Genomic DNA, 17,325 nt, shown 5'->3' with positions numbered 1-17,325 from the left:
TTGGTGGGTCTGGAAGGGATGGGGCCAAGACATGGATTATCTCTGTGTTTCTTGACAGTCCGGCTCTACCGGCAGAGCAGGCTGCCTGCCATAACCAGGTTTTGGCAGTGGGAGTGCGGATTCCCTCAGCGCGGAGAGTCGTGGTCTTGGCTTGCTCTGCTAAGCGTTACCATATTTCTTCCAACTTCCATTTCCTCTGGGCTGAGTTTCAGCTCAGCTTTCTTCCTCCAGATGCTCCTCTCTCACAGACATCTCGTTCCTTGTGACGAAGCTCGTTGAACCAGATGAGAAGACGGTGTGTATTCAAACACCCGTGTCAACTTGGTGGCACTGGAGATGTAGTCCCAGATCTTGAGAAGGAGGAGGAGCAGGGGACTGCAGTGCTTCACACGTCTCTGGACAGTAAAAATCACCTTCTGTTCCCTGCAGACTGTCAAAAGGAAAGCGAACCGGTAGCGAACCATCCCCTTCAGCTGTGTCGTATGTGGAATACGCGTTGAAGATGCCAGGTCAGGTCCCGGTTAGCTCTGGGAGCTGCCTGTCCTCAGCTGGGAGTTCCTCACAGGGTTCAGCAAACGTGATTCAAGGATCCTTCACCCTTCGGCGCGAGCAGCATGGCATGCAACTGGAGAATGCTAAGACACCCGAGTAATGTTATAACATATTAGCGCCGGGCCCTGACCTTTGAGTTCTGGTTAGATGCTCAGTTCCGCTCCACCAGACACCCAACTGCCCAAGTTACCGCTTTACCCACATAACGTGAATTTCCCGAGTGCCCGGTCGGCTTTGGGCTCCCTCCCTGGGCTCCCCCCTGCCCCTGAGCTGTTCCCCGGATTCAAAATGCCTGACAGCACTCAGTGCGAAACTGCGAGAGCTCCGACGGATTCAAGGCATTGGTCACGCAAATGGCTAATGTTTGCTATTCTGGACGCTAATTTCATAAAATTAATCTAACGCATCTTGAGGGAAATTAGCGCATGCAGATGCTATCATTTATCACAATTATTTTAAAAGCCCTAATCTAGCACTTCATCGAATTCTTCACATCCACTTGAGTGTCTCTGCCCATGGAAGCGCCGCATCCCGTCCCTGGCTGGCTCTGTGGAGGGGTGGTGGGACACCCAAACACAACCCCCCTCGCTCCCCAGGGAGGGGACACCACTGTCCCACAATAAATGGGGAACCTTCTTGCTGTGTACATGCTGTCTCTCTTCTCGGTACGGTGTTGGAGGGACCAGTCTTGCCATCTCTTCATGCCGTAGCGAGCACCTTCAGCGCCGCTCTCCTGCAGCTATCAGCTGTGAACACCTGGGCAAGGGAACCCGCTCCTGGTCCCACCACAGTTTTCTAGGCTCCAATGATGCTATTAGTCCAAATCGGGGCAAAAACTGCCCAAATTTCCGATGAATCAACAAACTGAAGGAAAAAAAAATTGAAAGCTATCAAAACATTCCTCGGTGAACCCTGTAGCGCTTAACTTGAATGTTGAGTTCTTCTTTTAGGAGAAAAAAAAAATGAACTAAATATGTCTTAAAAACGTGTTGGTTTGAAAAAGCTGGAATGATCAGGTTTCCCTGAAAGGGAAAAAAAAAAAAATAACAAAACCACAACGGATAGGAAACGACTTCTGTTTTGTGACTCTTTCAGTTAAATGGATAAGCTTTTTGCAGTGATTTTCATCTGCAGAATTTGCAGTGAGTTTTTGGCTGCAGTCGGGGTTTTCATCTGCAAAATTTGCAGTGCTTTTGCCTGCGGTGGGGAGGCGGATGGGAGCAAAGAGGGGTGTTGCTGGAGGCCGGAGCAGCCGCGTTGGCCCCGGTGCTCGCGGGGAGGTGGGGGGCAGAGGCTGGGGGCAGCGAGGGGGGATGCCGGGACAGCCACGGGGTCCCTGGACCGGGCTTGGCGATGGCTGGTGATGGCAAGATGCAGTCGCGCTTTGTACTAACTCATCCGTGCTTCTCCCTTGCACGTCTCAGGGCCCGTGAGCTGTGCCGATAGACACTTACCTGGGACGTAACCGGCTCCTCCGACAAGGCTAGCAACACCTCAAGGTACAATAGGCCTTTATTGCTGTGGAATGAAATAGAGATGCGATTTCAAATGTCACGTTTTGGATAGTCACTCGGCACTTCTAATAGCATGCATAGACAATAAATTATCGTATGATGTAATTTAATATAATTTTGCTTCCAGTACAGGAGGCAGAGGGGGGAAGAAAGCTATATTCAGAAATGCAATCAAACAGCTTGATTTTTTCAGAGGCACAAGGCACCTGAGAGATCCCGGTGACTCCACATGTTAGCAGAGATTTTCCTCTAGATAAAGAACTCATGGTAATGAGCTGCGAGGCTGAATGGTTAAAACAATTATCCCCAAGAAATTCCCAGAGCTTTTTTCAACAAGTCAGAGCAGTTAAAGCTGGCAGAAAAGAAATCATTTGAACAATTTTTCATTGGAAAATGTACTTCTGATGAAACTGAAATGGTTTACGGGAACATTGCACTCTTCATAAATTTTTCAGTGAAAGAATTTTGAAAAGATTCACAAACAAAATGGAAAACTACTTTTCCAATTGATTTTAGGATTGCATTTTCTACTGCCAGAAAAGAATGTAGAATGGTCAAAATGCTTCATTTCCATGAGGTCCTGTTGATATTTTCAAACTGAGATATTTGGGAGTTTCCATGACGGAAGTATTTTCAATATTTGGATTTTACTGATTCAATGCAAAGCCAAATTCTTCCGTGGAGGAAGAATTCCTCTAAAGGCAAAAATGTCGCTTTTCCGGATGCACTTGGTTATTTCGGTGTCGTGTTGCCTGCCCTTTTCCCACGTGCCGGGTGAGTCTTGGCTTGGTGCTGTGAAGGCTGGCACGAGGTGGTTACTGAGCCCCACTCTGCGAGCGCTCCCGGGAAAATGAAACATCGGCCTTGATAGTATGATTTTTTATTTAAAAAAAAAAAAAAAAAAAAATCAGGAAAAACTGGGAAGAACTGCTGTTGCTGCTGTAGGTATCTGTCCGAGGGAGCGCGTAGGTGTGGAGGTAAGGTCAGGCTGGCCAGTGGTCCCACTCTGCCCAGTGGGGCTCCGTTACTGGGTGAGAGCGGTCCCGTACTGGGGAGCAGCAGGTCCAGTTCACTCCTCGGCGCTCCTACTGGATCACCAGGTTTCAGTCCCTTTTGCTGTGGCTTGTGCCAACGTGTTATTTGCGTTACTGACGTGTTACATGTGGAAATGAACGGCTTCTTTTGAATTCGGCGCAAACGTATTGCGTCTAGAAGCAATAATACAAAAAATGAAGGCGAACTGGCTGCTTCCAAGCTGTGTAATTGCAGAACGAGATGCTAATGTTCCTCAAAAACACAGGCTTTTGCCTAAATGACATGCTTTGTGGGAGTAATTAATTTGTATTTAATTATTATCTAACTTGCGAAGAAATGTTCTGAAGAAGTCGTATCTTCAGCACAAGTCTTTCAACTTTTTTCTTTTAGATAAATTTCCTATTTAGACTCGCAGCATTTTATATTTTGTATGATAACGCCAACAGGAGACTCCTTAGCAAAAGTCACTGCTTACAATTTTTGCCTTTAAGGCTATCTCATAATTATGTATTTAACTAATCAACACTCCAGAACTTCCAGATGCAACAGATACGGGATTTGTGAATGATTTCCCTATATACATCTTAATTTTCTAGCAGCAGCTGTAATTTATGGGATTCCATGCGGAATAGCAGGGCTAATGATGAGCAAATGTGTTTTTAAAGTCGTGCCGGGTGCAAATGCTGGTATATGGCGAAAGGGGTGGAAACAGATGACTTCGGAGCGTCAAAGCTCCCACCTCTTGTCCGTAAATGCTCCCAAATCACAGGTCGGCAAAGCGGAGCTTGGGAGTTGTTCAGAGTGAAACTCCTGTTTTGATGTAGGTGAGGTGGGGCTTACCTGAGCGGGCTTGGGGCCGCCTGTCCATATCGCCATGGGACGATCCACGTGCGATTGAGCCTGTATTCCTCGGGAAGGTGGCTGGTTTTGGCAATGACGTTCCTGAAAGAGCAGAGGACACCCTTTTTATAATTTATATCTGTAGTTGTACCGGGTTTGGCTGGATAGAGTGTTTTCTTCTGGATTTGTGACCCGAGCGGTGTTGATAACACAAGGGTGTTTTAGCTTTTGCTGAGCGAGGCTTGCACAGCCCCAAGGTCTTCTCTGCTCCTCACCCCACCCCACCAGCGAGCAGGCCGGGGGGCACAGGGGCAGGGAGGGGACCCAGCCGGGACAGCCGACCCCACTGTCCGAGGGATGTCCCAGGCCACACGGCATCACGCTCGGCAGAGGAAGGCGGGGAAGGAGGAGGAAGGGGACGTTTGGGGCCACGACGCTTGTCTTCCGCAGCCGCCATTAGGCGTGGTGGAGCCCTGCTGTCCTGGGGGGGCCGAACGCCTGCCATGGGAAGGAGACAAGGAATTCCTCCTTCTGCTGTGCTTGCGCGTGCGGCTTGTGCTTTACCTGTTAAACTGCCGGTGTCTCAACCCACCAGTTTTGGCACTTCTACCGTCTGATTCTCCCCCATCCCGCTGGGGGACCGAGCGAGCGGCTGGGGGGGCTGCGCTGCGCACCCGGGCTGACCCCCAACAGCTCTCCCAGGTGAGACCTGGGACGTGGCATGGAGATGGAGAAAGGGGAGAAAAGCTCCCCGTGGCGCGTTTGCAGGCAGCGTAAAGCCAGGGGAGGTGCCCGGCCCTGCGCTGGGGTGCACCCGTTGCATGGCCAAGGGCTCACCCAGGGACCTCTCCCCAGCCGTGCGCCGGACAACGCTGGTTGTACAACAGGGAAGGCTGGGCAAGGTGGATTTCCAGGATCACTTCTACCTCCAGTGAATATTAGCCACAGAGTTTGTTGGTGCTCATAAAAATCACATTGTTGTATCTACTAAAGAGCATGTGAATGCTTAAGTTACAGCTAATTTCTGCTAGAAACGTTTCCAATTTATTTCGTTAAATCGACTGGGCCTTTCTCGTCAGATACGCTGGTATAAAACCAACATAGCCAAATACAGAACGTGGCAAATATTTAGCGCCTAGTGCAGAGGGAGACTGAGTTTCTTCACTTCCCCTGATGATGATATGGTGATGTGAACTTCCCTGACAGATTTACAGAGGGGTAGGAGTCATCGCGCAGGAGCTGCCAGGGAAACCTGCCTGGTCCTGCGAAGCGAGGGATCCACTGCGGGGAGCGTGCCGAGTGCCCCCGGCTCTGCCCACCTTCCCTTGGGAAATCCCTTCTCTTGATAGAGTCCGTTTTCCTTGGAAATTCTCAGCAGTAGATTCTCACTCGTGAACCCGCAAATCCTCAAAACAAGTGATCTGGACCCACCTGCGCTGTATCGGTTTATAGGTGAGTATCTGTGCATTAAGATATCAGCCTAACGCTCGGAGGCGGCTTGTTTTCACGCGGGAATTCTTTAGGAGTTTTATCTTTGGATTACTCAATCCCACAATTTCCCAAATCTTCCCCTCGGAGCAGATATTCCTGCGGCACGTTCTGCAAATTCTCAGAGTTCAAAACAGCGCTTGGTCTGCGTTAAGGCTCCTGCCATGCTAAACGCTGACCTGTATTGCAAATTATGGAGGCTTTTGTTTTCTTAAATAGCTGGCCGCTGGAGAAACTCAGGTCGGAGTGAGCAGGAGCCGTGTTGGTTTAACTCCAGTAAAGCAGCCATGTGTAACTAATACCGTATTATTAACAGGGGGGAAATTTTCAACTTTCAGCATCTCGACAAAAAACCAGACAATGAAAATTGCTCGGTGACTCTTTCTAACCTTTGTAACCTGTATTTTACTCACCGAGAGCACTGCCTCTCCACCCCGCCGTCTCAGGCATGAAACAGAGAGATTAGATGTGTACTGTTCACTGGGAAAATGCCTTTTTATTTTATTTCTTTTGTGAAGTGAACTTTCAGGAAATATTAATTTATTCATTCTCACGTTTATAATCTTTTTGCACTTTCATTTTGCGTGGTTTATATCTTCGTAAGTCTGAAGTCCTGCATGGCGATCCTCGGTATCGACAGAAGCGCAGGCATGGGACGATGATCTGATCATCGCTCAGGTCACCAAAACACAGGCAGGCCTTGTGTCCTGCAAAAAGCGACGTTTAAATGGCCAAACGCGTGCAAAATTGGCCCAACCGTGTGCCTGGCTGTCCCGCCTGGCTCTCCTCCCTGGCCCACCTTGCATGCTGGGCTCGCGTTCCTTAAGAGCACTTCGCACTTACGTGCAAAATTGATGCTTATAAAAGCCTAATGTGTCTGGGCTGCTTCTGGGGCCAGAGAAGGTCGGTAAGCGGGAGCGACACTGTCCCAGTGATGGACAGCCCCTGTCCTAGGGCTGGCAAGGGGCGTGCGACTTTAACGATAGGGAAACTAAGAACTTGTCCGTGAGGGAAAACAAAACCAAGTGCGTTTGGAAAAGGATGGCTTACAACTGAAAAACGGGAGTTTTAATGGGAAGTTTTCATCCTGCTCTATTGAGGACAGAAATGCCGTTCTGTGGAGGGCATTACAGTTACGGCTGTTATTGTACTGCCTCTCTTCTGAGGCATTTGGAAATAATTCTTGGTTATGTTCAATCTTTACACCGTCAAGAAATGATAAGGGTTGTGTTCCCGTCTTGCAAAATTGCGAGCAGTGGCACCTAGACAAGGAAAAACCTAAAAACTTGATACTAAAAACTGGCAGAGAGCAAGAGGAGGAGATGATGTAGCAGGAGGGTTTGCTCTGCACGGCTGCCAGGTCCTCTGCGCATCTTCATTGACTTGGGTGCGGGACCATGCTCTGGCTGTTCCCGTGACCGGGACCACTCTGGACACCTTCCCTGCCGTGCCTTGCCCAGGTGTGCCGCACTGGTGCTCCCCTTCCAATCCTTCTCTTATTACTCGCCTAAAAGCTGTTGGCATTTCAGATGAGATGGATTTCAAAGGGATATTTGACAGAGGAAAGTGCTTAACCTGGAGAGGTGAGGAGAACTTCAGCAGATGAAGGAGGGGCTGGAGAGAGCAAAAAATAATTATGCGTGAGCACATGTGTGGAGTATTTTCTGAAGTGCTTTAACCTGGGGAGCTTTTTTCCTGAAAGGGATGGTGCTAAATCAAAGAAAAAGGGGAGGATTCATAATTTTGGGATTAATTTGTGGACTGTTTTGAGAGCCGGCAAGATCTATTTGGAGATCTAAAACATGTATTTTATCAGCCCATTTTTCTGAAGAGCTAGACCTTGCTTGCAACTGTAAGTAATCTGTAGTACAACTCCCAGGGAAACAGGTTTCATATATCATTTTAGTTCACTGGGTGACTCCAGCTAGTGCCTGGTGCTGACCTACGGTCTTCGCAATCAGGTGATATGTTATTTATAGTCTAAAATAATGAGCCCTAGCTTGGGAAAACACATTCTCTGAAAGCTCCCAGGGCAGGTTCGGCACATATTTTCATGGTGAGTTGTACCTTACATCACCCCGTTTCTTCCCAGACTGCGTTAAGGAGGTATTGGCCTGTCTGACGCTGCTCCTGAAGGGCTTGAATGCGGGAACGTGGCGATGGCCCGTGTCCTGCCAGCCCTGCCTCAGGGAAGCCACTGCCAGCAGCTCCAGCAACAGCCTGGATGGATGATGGAGAGGAGCAAACGCGCGGTGGGACTGCATTGAGAGCGATTGCCCCACGAGAGGTGCGGAGGGGTGGAGGACACGTGGCATGGGACACGGCGTGGTTTGTCCCCAGCAGAAGGACGGCTTCATCGAGCGGCTCAAGTGCTGGCTCAGCGGAGCAAATACAGGCTCCGAGCGCAGGAGCTTGATCCGGTGGCTGGGAATCCATCACAGCCTGGACACGAGGAGTCAATCGCGTCATGAGCAAAGGTAAACTCTATGAAACGGTATCCAGTTCCCTCCGCGAACGGAGGCGCCGGCCATCTGATGCAGAGCAGCCGTTGTGCTTCTTCCTGCAGCAGCTACAGTGCCCGCGCTGCCGCAGGCTGGGACCGCGCTCCTGGCACTGCAGAACTCGGTGCTGCTTCAGCCTCCAACACTTCATCTGTGCTAATACTTTCTCTTTTTTTTTTATTTTTAATATGGAACTACTCTTTTTCAAGTTTGTCTTTCTTATGTGCACATGCACACGTTTGGATCAGCTGTATGCGCTGCACACAGATATGCAGGTTGCTTAAAAATTTATTCGATCTAAGAAGTTACTATTTTTTTTTTTTTTTCCCCCCCCTCTGACAAGTTCTCCTGGCTCTGGTTTTCAGTGGTGGAAAAAGCCGGCTCCAGTCCTGGAGAGCTGGGAGAGTGAGACATCTCCGGTGTGCTCCAGAATGGGAAGAAATCGAGACGTCATTTTCAGGCCATGCATCATTCCCTGAAAATAAGCTTGCATATTTTACATAAGAATTGCATAATTACTTTCTACCTCTGCACAAGGCTAGTTCTTTTGCATCTCATAATACCAGGAGTTTTTAATAGACATCTTAAAGACTGCGTTATCTTTGGCAGCATCCTGGCAGCTTGGCACGCAGCGCAAGCTGTAACAATGACACCAGCTCCCTTTCCCCCGCCCCTCCTTAACCACCACATCACCGAGAATACATGAAATTTGGCAGAAGCCAGCGGTTTCCTCCTCTCGCCCCCGTCTGTGGGAGGCTGCCGGTGGGGAGGAACAGCGTCGTCCCGGGTGCCCCGTCCCCTGTTTCGAGCAGAGAGGGGTGCGTTTACCTCCGGGACCTGAGAAATGTGCGTGGGGCGGGGGCAAACCAAAGGCTGACTGGGTGCGTATGTGAGCGATGAGCCCAATCGCTGGGGCTCCTTAGGATTTCGTGTGTGTTATTTTGGCCTGCAATTTGCTTTAGCGCTCTCTCTCTTTCTAGTATTTTTTACGCCATGCTGGAAGCCGCTCCTTGTCTCAGATATGTCCACGTAGCTTGTTTCTAAACCACTTGCAATATTCCCTTAAGGCAGCAGGGGAAAAGGGGGGCTTTCAAACTGGAGTTTATGGGGAAAATCCTTCTCTTGGCAATTTATGTCACTGGCTTTGTCCCCCTGATCTGTAGCGGTGAAGGCCGTGGCCGTACCTTGGCAGTGGTTTCATGGGCTGTTGGATTGCCGTAGCTGGTGCTCTACGCAGGGGTGGCTTTTTCTTTGTCCCTTTGCGGGGGCTGGTTTTGGTTATCAGGGTCTGGTGTTGTCCTGGGAACTGCCAATGTTTGTGCAAGCCATCCCAGGCACCATGACCGCAGGGCGAGCACCCAGGGGATCTGAATACCGCATTAAATAGGATTATTCTAAACACAGAGCCCTGCGGGCGCTGGGAAGCGCGGGGACTGTTCTGCTGGGGCGAGCACCGGCTGCCCAAAGCACCGATGGCCAGGCGATGCTCCGGCAGCTCCGTTACAGCTATTTTCTGTTCAACTGCAAGCGGGCCAGAAGACAGAAATATCGCCTTAGTTTCCCCATCAAATATTAAAAAGCCCAGATTCTCCTCCCGAAATTTTCCATAGCTCTACAGACTCTTTCTGACTGCTGGTGGTGCCTCTGCAGCACGGGGGTGCAGGTGGTGACCAGCAGCTCATTCGTATGGCCAGGGAGGTTGTGGCCCTCAGAAGCACCTGATGAGGCTTGGGAGGGGAACGGTGTGCTCTGCAGGGACTTCACGGCAGCAGTCGTCTCGCAGAGTGAAGCATTGCAATCATGGAATGGTTTGGGTTGGAAGAGGCCTTAAAGCCCACCCAGTGCCACCCCGTGCCCTGGGCAGGGACACCTCCCACCAGCCCAGGTTGCTCCAAGCCCCGTCCAACCTGGCCTTGAACCCCTCCAGGGATGGGGCAGCCACAGCTTCTCTGGGCAACCTGGGCCAGGGGCTCACCACCCTCACAGCAATTCTTCTTCAGATCTCATCTCAATCTTTCCATTTAAACCCGTTCCCCCTCGTCCTATCACTCCACGTGCCACAGGCGTAGACGTGGGCTCAAAACCTCAAAAACCATCAGAGCAGGCGAAAGGTGGTTGTTTTTTTTTTTTTTTACAAAAGTGATTCTTAGAAATCATCAATAGTTTTTAATAATTATTTTTTATTAACGAGTGAGAATAGCTCTCTGAATCACTGAACACAAAGAGAGTTTGAGGTGGTGTGCATGTCTGAATCCCTGTTTATCACATTCTAATGTCGATGGGAAAAGGGAGAAAAACGTTGATGGCATTTTTGTGAAATTCCACCCGTTTATGACCATATGAAGTTAAAGCTTTTATACACTTATAAAGAAGCTCCAAAGGGAACAAATATGTTTTTCCCACTGAAGTCTGCTTAAAGCATATAACAAATATGATTGCGCAGCTCAATATTTCATATAAAACAATATGCTCTACCATTTTAATTTTCCCGTACAAAATGGATTTTATATGAATTCGTGTTGCATTATTTTCCGATTCCAACCAAATTAGAACTATACAGATATAAATGATATACATTACATTTATTGTACATAATCTGGGTAAATATGAACTAATTCATCAACCGTACCTCAGCTATCGTACAAATTGCCTTTGTGGCATTTCTGCTTCTATATATAAAGTCTTACAGTCAAAGGATGATTTGCCGCTATTTGTAACTATTGCAGCATTGGTTTAATTGTGTTTCTAGGGAGGAATTTGCGAGGTGCCCGGTGGAGCCGGCCGCAGCCCGGGGTGCGGGGGCCGCGGGGGGGTGACAGCATCTCGCGGGCGAGCTGCCCGAAGCGGCTGGGGGGGCCAAGCGCCTGGCTGTCATCTCCATCACACGGAAATTGGTCTTTTGGTGTAATTTTCCTCCAGTAATTAGTCTCTCTGTGATTTTTTTAGGCTTTGTGTCATGGTGTGAATGCAACATGTTCGACAGCATACCTGCCGGGGAAAATATCGTCTGCGATGGGTAAGGAAATATCATTTTTCATGAAAGACATCAGAAAAATTTAATGTGAAACTTCTGAACAGTTGGGGGCACGGTGACTTTCAATGACAGGGAGGACTCTATCCGAGCCAGTCCGTGTGTGATAAACTGCGCTATCCTGCCTCTTCCTTGGCCGTTTGGGCTTTTTTATTCTGCGCAGGGCAGCACGGGCTTCGTTAACACCCGGTCCCGGGTGCAAATGGGCTGGCGGCAGGCAGGAGGCGTTTCACTGCCTCAACCACCTGTAGCTGTAGCAGGCACGCGGGGAAGGGGAGTGAAAAGCTGGGGGAGCAGAAGAGCGCCGCAGGAGCGAAGGGCTCGCTGCCCTACAGGATTCTGTTGCGGGGTGGGGATGGGAAGAGGGTACTTGACTTCTGTGCAAATAATTGCAGTTCCTTAAATTTAAGCTCGACCATTGCATTGGGTCTTAATATTGTAAGTGAGGTATGTACGTATCTTTGGGTTTTGGTTTTTCTTTGGGGTTTTTTTGGTTGTTTTTTTTTGTTTGTTTGTTTTTTTAATACTGGGGCAATGTTATTGGGAAATGGTCATTTCCGATGGGTGGCAGAGCCGGGAAGGGGATGGGGCTGCTGCCGGAGGGGCTCAGTGGGGACAGACCCCGTTCTTCACGCCGAGGAGTGGAGCCAGGCTCCGGGGCTGTCGCCGGCACCGAGTGGGAGCACCAAGGGGCCCGCTCCGGAACAGTGTCCGGGGGCTTTGGCTGGAAGAGCTGTGCAGGGAGGGTATGGAGCCCCTTCCTGGGCTGGAAATCAACTCAGAGCACCGCATCCATCATGCCCAAATTGTTCAGCAACCTCCAGGACAGCGTGAGCAGCAAGGCAGCATCTGTTCCTCCCCACCGGAGCCGCCGTGATGGACTGCCAAGGACGGAGCTCCCTCCTCCCAGCTTCCCGCTGTCTGGAAGCCAAGGTAAGATGGAGCCGACATAAAGCAGGGCAGGGGGCGCAGACCCCGCTCCCCGCAAGGAGTCACGGCGCGGTGCAACCCCCGCCGAATCTCTGGGGTCTTCCCTGGCTGTTTGGTGGGGGCTGGGTGAAGGACCGTCCCTCTCGCGCCTCTCCCAGCGCAAACGCCTCCTGAGATAAGGCCTAATACTGCTTTTATACAGGGACGTGCCACTAGATAATCTAGGATACTCTTACTTGATTCCGTGGAAGTTAAAATACCATATGTGTTCGGACTTGCAGGATACTATGTTATTTTTAACATCCACACATTTGTAGGAATTGTAACCAAATATGTTTTCCAACAGGAATAAAAGTAGAGGCTTAGGTATTTTATGAACGGCAGTTGTGTCAAGAGCGAATCAATAAAAATCTGTGCACAGTGCTATTAATGCAGGCAGGAATTTCGCCGGCGCTGGGCAGGGTGTCTGGAGCGGGTTAAGGTTAAGGGGGATGTGAAAACTGGAGAGCATCAACTGGACGGTGTCGCTGCAGAGAGCCGTAGGGTCTCCTGGCCACCCGCTGCTGAGGGGAGGCTGGCGAAAGCGCTTTGACTCTGTGGGGAGACACTGGTCTCTGCCAGCGAGGCAGAAAAAAGATGCTCGCCCTTTGCTACCTTTGAATTGCACCTTTTTTCACAATAGTTGGAAGAACCGATATTTTATTTTTTTTACAGTTAGTTTACCTTGGAAATGACTTATATCTGAACCACGTGAAAGGGATGGTGATGCAAATGGCAGTAAATAAATCACGCGGGGCGGGTAGCAGGCAGTGATATTAAGGCTAATAGCAGCGTGGCTGTTGCACCTGCATGCACCACGTTCGTTAGTCGAGTTAGGCGCAAGCATAAAAGAAGATATTATTGTTGTTGCTGTTATTATTGTGATGATTACTCCCGTGCCCCGCTGGGGAGCAGAGGTGTGAAGACCCGGGTGGCAGCTCCACGGGGCGCTTGGAGACCCGCGGGGGGAGAGTCTCTGTGTCCCTGCGTGGCGGGGAGAGCATGGCCCCATCCCTGCGGACCCCCAGCTCTCCCAGAAACAGTGACGGTGGTGGTGGCAGTGGCATTGGCGGTGGCGATGTGGGGCCAGGGCTGCCTTCTGCAAGGGGCAGGGCTGGGTGGGTGCTGGCACAGCTGCTCTCGCGTCTCTTCCCACACTGGACCATCCCAGTCTTTCAGACCTGCCCTGGAGCTCCTTGAAGCCCCGAGCGTCCCAGGCACCCGTGGGGAGCGGTGGGACCCGTGTGCCACCCTGCTGTGGTGTGACCGCACACACGGTGCGTGCTGGCAGCACCTCACCTGCCTGCGGCAGGGTGTCCCCAGCACAGGCAATGCCTCGGTTTACCATGAAGGGCCACCACAAGCCCTCCACTGGGGTCCGGCGCACCCCACACCTGCCCCGTCCCCTCTGGCCACCGTGGCCAGTCTTTCCCCCGTGCCTGGGGCCGTCCCACCGGGGTGGGAGCGCGGGGGGCCGGTGCCCGCGCTGCGGGAAATGCCAGCCTGCCCGCGCTTCCCATCGCTAAGCAACGGCGGGTGAGATATATCCCCATTTCTGCTGCTCCCATTTGGCACCTCCCACCATGTTCTTTCATGTGCAGTTGCACAGTGTAGCGGATAAAAAGCCCGTTTTCTATCTTTGGGTGCCAGTGCACATTGTAGCCATCGGCGGGAGGACAGGCAAATCAACTGGCAAAGAGTGAATGATGACATTGGGTGACACTGAGTGACTGCCTGTACCCAGACGCTGCTATTCATCTCGGGGCTGGGTGCTGCCAAGCAAAGTCCAAAAAGTTGTGGGTTTTTTTTTTGGTTTTTTTTTTCACATCAGAACTTCAAGCTGATCAAAGAAACAAACACTTTTAATGAAACATATGCAAGATACTTAGAAGGAGAAGATTCACAATGCATCTGCTGCGGGACCAGAAGGCTTATCAAAAGTGTGAAGTAGGAGAAGAAAAATTACTAGCGTATGATGCCAGAGAAGATTACAGAAATATTAAGCAGAAGGAATGTAAACACGTATAGCTGGTGATAGCTGGCGCGGGGCTCGCCGTGCACAAAGAGCTGCCGTGCAGCGTGGGGCTGGGGATGCTCTTGCTGGTGCGTGCGAGAGCCAACGTGCAGGGGATGGGGGCCGGTACCCGGGTACCCAACCCTCCCCTCCCAGCCCCGATGGGCTCCGTGGGATCAGGCAGGGCCAGCCACGGCCACATCCACCCTTTGGTGGACAGTCCCCTCCCAGGAGCCCCCCTCTCCTGCCGTCTGGCTCCAGCTCGACGCCGGGACACCAGCGCAGATCTCGCCACGCCGGCCGGTCAGCTGTCCTCAAAGCCCAGGAGCCTTGCAATGGCGATTTGTTGGCATTTTCCTCATGAAACAAAAACTTCAATGTGATATCAATTTTCTTGCAACATATTTTATGGAAAACGTAAATATTGTGAAAAACTGTAATTTCTGTTGATAATAGAGTAGGTTTATTATCAGCAGGAATATCGCGTAATTATTTCTGTTCCACGTTCAGGAGTGAGCAGACATATGGCTTTATCTATTTCAGCCACTGGCCAAATTCTGCTCTCCCTTAACCCTTCCAACCTCGGTGAATTCAGCGAGGCTGCACAATTATAGCTGGCAGCAGGATCTGGCGCTCTTATTTCTTGTTAAATGACTATTTTTTTTCATTTCAGAGCTGCCTTCCTGACCTCCCCCCCACATGCAGGCTGCTACCCTTGCTGTGCACTGTAGTTTTGCTTCTCCCTTTATGGCGCTGGCGGTTGCCTGCAATGGGCTTTCTCTGCCAGTAAGTGCCACCGACGGCTCTGCCCCCTCCCCAGCTTCGGGGGAGCCCAGTGAGGGCAGGGGCAGGGCACGGTGCCCTCGGGATGGCAGCTGGGCAGACGGGGCTGCTGTACCACTGCCCGTCTTTGCGTAACCCATGAAGGGCTGGACCAGCAGCGCGTTTACCTCCGTGAGCTCCTCTGGCCCAGCGTGAGCCGGGGGCGAGAGGCAGCAGTGCTGTCCCCAGGCTCCGGGCTTCCCCGGTGGTGGTGGCTGCCGTGCGCCGTGATGCTCTGCGTTTCCCTCTGCTGACCTAGCAGTATGAGAAACCTCATAGGCAGCACCGTCTCTGGGTACTGTCAAATAATCAGCCATCACCGTCCGTCAGCACTGACTGTCCTGTCTCCGTCACTGTTCTCTCCCATCTCTTTTCCCCACACCCACTCAGGAAAATGCCTGGTTTTCCCTTTGCCTGAGAAAGCCGACACTCCAGTTTCCCTCTTGGCATGGCTCCACAGGCGGACGGGGGACGAGTCGAGGGGACGCGGCAGGTCCCGGCTGCCAGGTCAGTTTTGCCCTGAGGTTACCAGCCACAGAAGACCCACCAGCATATGCCGAGGTGGCCAGGAGGCAGGTTTAATGTATGCTCCTGACCTTTCCGATCCCTCTGCTGAGCTCTGCATCTGCGAGGCTGCCTGGTCGCCCAAGAGGGACGGACGTCCTCTCTCTGCCCTGTTTGGGAGATGAAGCTGCCGCTGCCTCCCCATCTCCCCGACTGGAGAAGAAGAGGAAGAGCAGCAGCCTGTGAAACCAGTGGGCGTCACCACCACTGTCACCTCTTCCTGAAACTGCTGGCAGATGCTGCCTTGCCTTTTGTGGACATGGCTGCCAACAGGGGTAAAGTAGAACAATTTCAGCTGGAAGGGACCTACAAGGATCATCTCGTCCAACTGCCTGACCCCTCCAGGCCCGACCAAAAGTTAAAGCATGTTGTTAAGGCCATTGTCCAAATGCTTCTTCAACACTGCCACGCGTGGGGCATCCACCACTTCTCCAGGAAGCCTTTTCCAGGGTTTGACCACCCTCTTGGTAAAGAAATGCTTCCTAACGTCCAGTGTGGAAGGTTCAAGACTTCAAGGAAGGTTGCCACGCTGCCGTCCATGGACCACCGGTGGTCCAAGGAGCAGAAACTGGGGCCCTTTCCTCTTATTTCCAAGCAGTTATTCTGGGTGTGCAACACGGTTGTGAAGAAGCACTTCCAAACTCCGCATTCAGGTAAAGAGCAGTGTCTGCTTCGGAAAAGCTCAAGCGTTCCTTTATAAACGCGCTGTTTATTGTGCTTTATAAATAGCTCTCACGGTGACATGTAAAGCCTGAAGTATTGCGTTCCACTCAGCACAGTGGTGCTTGTTGGAGAAGGAGCCCTAGCAAAGTCACATTTCTCTGAGGCTTTCAGCATTTGTAAAAGCAAGCTGGAAACAAAAATAAATAGAGATGTGCAAATAAAATTCTTTCCAAAACACCCATGCTCAAGTGGGTTTTTTTTCTACCACTGTTTTTAAAAAAGCATCTGGCAAGCCTTTCTTCAAATTTATTTTAGCTAAATGCAAACAAACAACAACTCTAATAAGCATAGTAGCATATTCATCGACGGTTCTGGCTACGGCTTTTGAAGATAAGGTGAGGAAAAAGTTCTTTAATTTTACTTGCGGAAAAGTATATGGCCACCTTGAAAGGGATTTTAATCTTAGATGGCAAGGAGTGAGAATGCTAGCAGAAGCATCACCTTGTCTGCTTCTCCTCGTGACGGCGGAGCTGCAGGACAAGTTGCAGCCCTGTAGAGCGGGCGCTGCGTTGCTCCGCGCTTCTGGGCTGCTCGGACCTTAGGACGGACACCGGGGTTCACCCTGGTCTAAAGCCAAATTATAAAAGAAAATCACCCCACTAGAGACAACCAACCTCTTCCAGCCTCACACGCTCTCCCGCCAGCAAACCCCCTGTGGTTTTTGCTTCTTGATGGATCTGTGTGAAGTAGATTGTGATGTTTAATGGCTACAAACTGTCCCCTTTGCTTCTCTTTCTGAAAGACCCGCCCCGGTGGAAGGGCTGGCCCTGGCTGCGGGATGTTGCCGTCCTCCAGGCAGGAGCGGGTGGGGGTGGGCAGGGGTGTCCTGGGGATGGCCAAGGGCAAGGGCCACGGTGCCTGGCTGGGGTTTTCCTCATTTTGGACTGTTTTGGTCCATGGATTCAGAATAGCAGGAGCTTGTATTTATTGTTGGCAATGTTTGTCAATGAACTCCCACCGAAGTGGCCAGCAGAAATATTCAAGGTTCCTTTTTTTACACTGTTTTCTCTATGCAATGAACATCTCGATTACAGCAGGACTCGTTGTGCTCCTATCCCTGGTCTTAAACTGTTTCATTTGCATGCACGGGACGACTATATTTTGTTGTTGAAAATTTAGCCTTCAGAAAGGAAATTCAAAAATCCATCAAGTTGAAAAGAGCTGTTGGGCGTAGAATTCTTTTGATCATTGCTCTGCAGGGTCTCTGACACCAGTAATCCCAACTACTCAAAGAGCCTGGCAGCCCCACCAAGCAGCAGGCGGACGGGGAAC

At 50.8% G+C, this 17,325-nt stretch overlaps 1 protein-coding gene across 2 annotated transcripts; it reads left to right on the top strand.

The window, feature by feature from the left end:
* Positions 1–151: 151 nt before the first annotated feature.
* LOC128902436 (uncharacterized) lies at positions 152–16,768 on the top strand. Of its 2 annotated transcripts, XR_008463793.1 has the most exons (7): positions 152–1,694; positions 1,977–2,051; positions 7,522–7,906; positions 8,296–8,811; positions 10,877–10,946; positions 11,776–11,894; positions 13,762–14,367. XR_008463793.1 is itself a non-coding variant. In XM_054185456.1 (5 exons), exons 2-5 carry the CDS (start codon positions 7,897–7,899, stop codon positions 15,453–15,455), a joined length of 741 nt encoding a protein of 246 aa, XP_054041431.1. In that variant the 5' UTR covers positions 4,282–5,393; positions 7,522–7,896; the 3' UTR covers positions 15,456–16,768. The 2 variants fall into 2 exon arrangements, 1 of the variants encoding a protein (XP_054041431.1); XM_054185456.1 differs by lacking the exons at positions 152–1,694; positions 1,977–2,051; positions 8,296–8,811; positions 13,762–14,367 and adding exons at positions 4,282–5,393; positions 15,157–16,768 and having other exon boundaries at positions 11,533–11,894.
* The last annotated feature ends 557 nt before the right edge of the window (positions 16,769–17,325 follow it).

The sequence above is a fragment of the Rissa tridactyla genome, chromosome Z (assembly GCF_028500815.1).
Source record: "Rissa tridactyla isolate bRisTri1 chromosome Z, bRisTri1.patW.cur.20221130, whole genome shotgun sequence".
Lineage (NCBI taxonomy): Eukaryota > Metazoa > Chordata > Aves > Charadriiformes > Laridae > Rissa > Rissa tridactyla.
The sequence above is the reverse complement of the archived record's forward strand: the minus strand, read 5'-3'. Positions and strand labels throughout refer to the sequence as shown.

Coding starts and splice junctions, on each gene's coding strand:
- LOC128902436 (XM_054185456.1), top strand. Junction 10,947..11,532: donor GAAAATATCGTCTGCGATGG/GTAAGGAAATAT, acceptor GATGGGTGGCAG/AGCCGGGAAGGGGATGGGGC. Junction 11,895..15,156: donor CCCGCTGTCTGGAAGCCAAG/GTAAGATGGAGC, acceptor ACACCCACTCAG/GAAAATGCCTGGTTTTCCCT.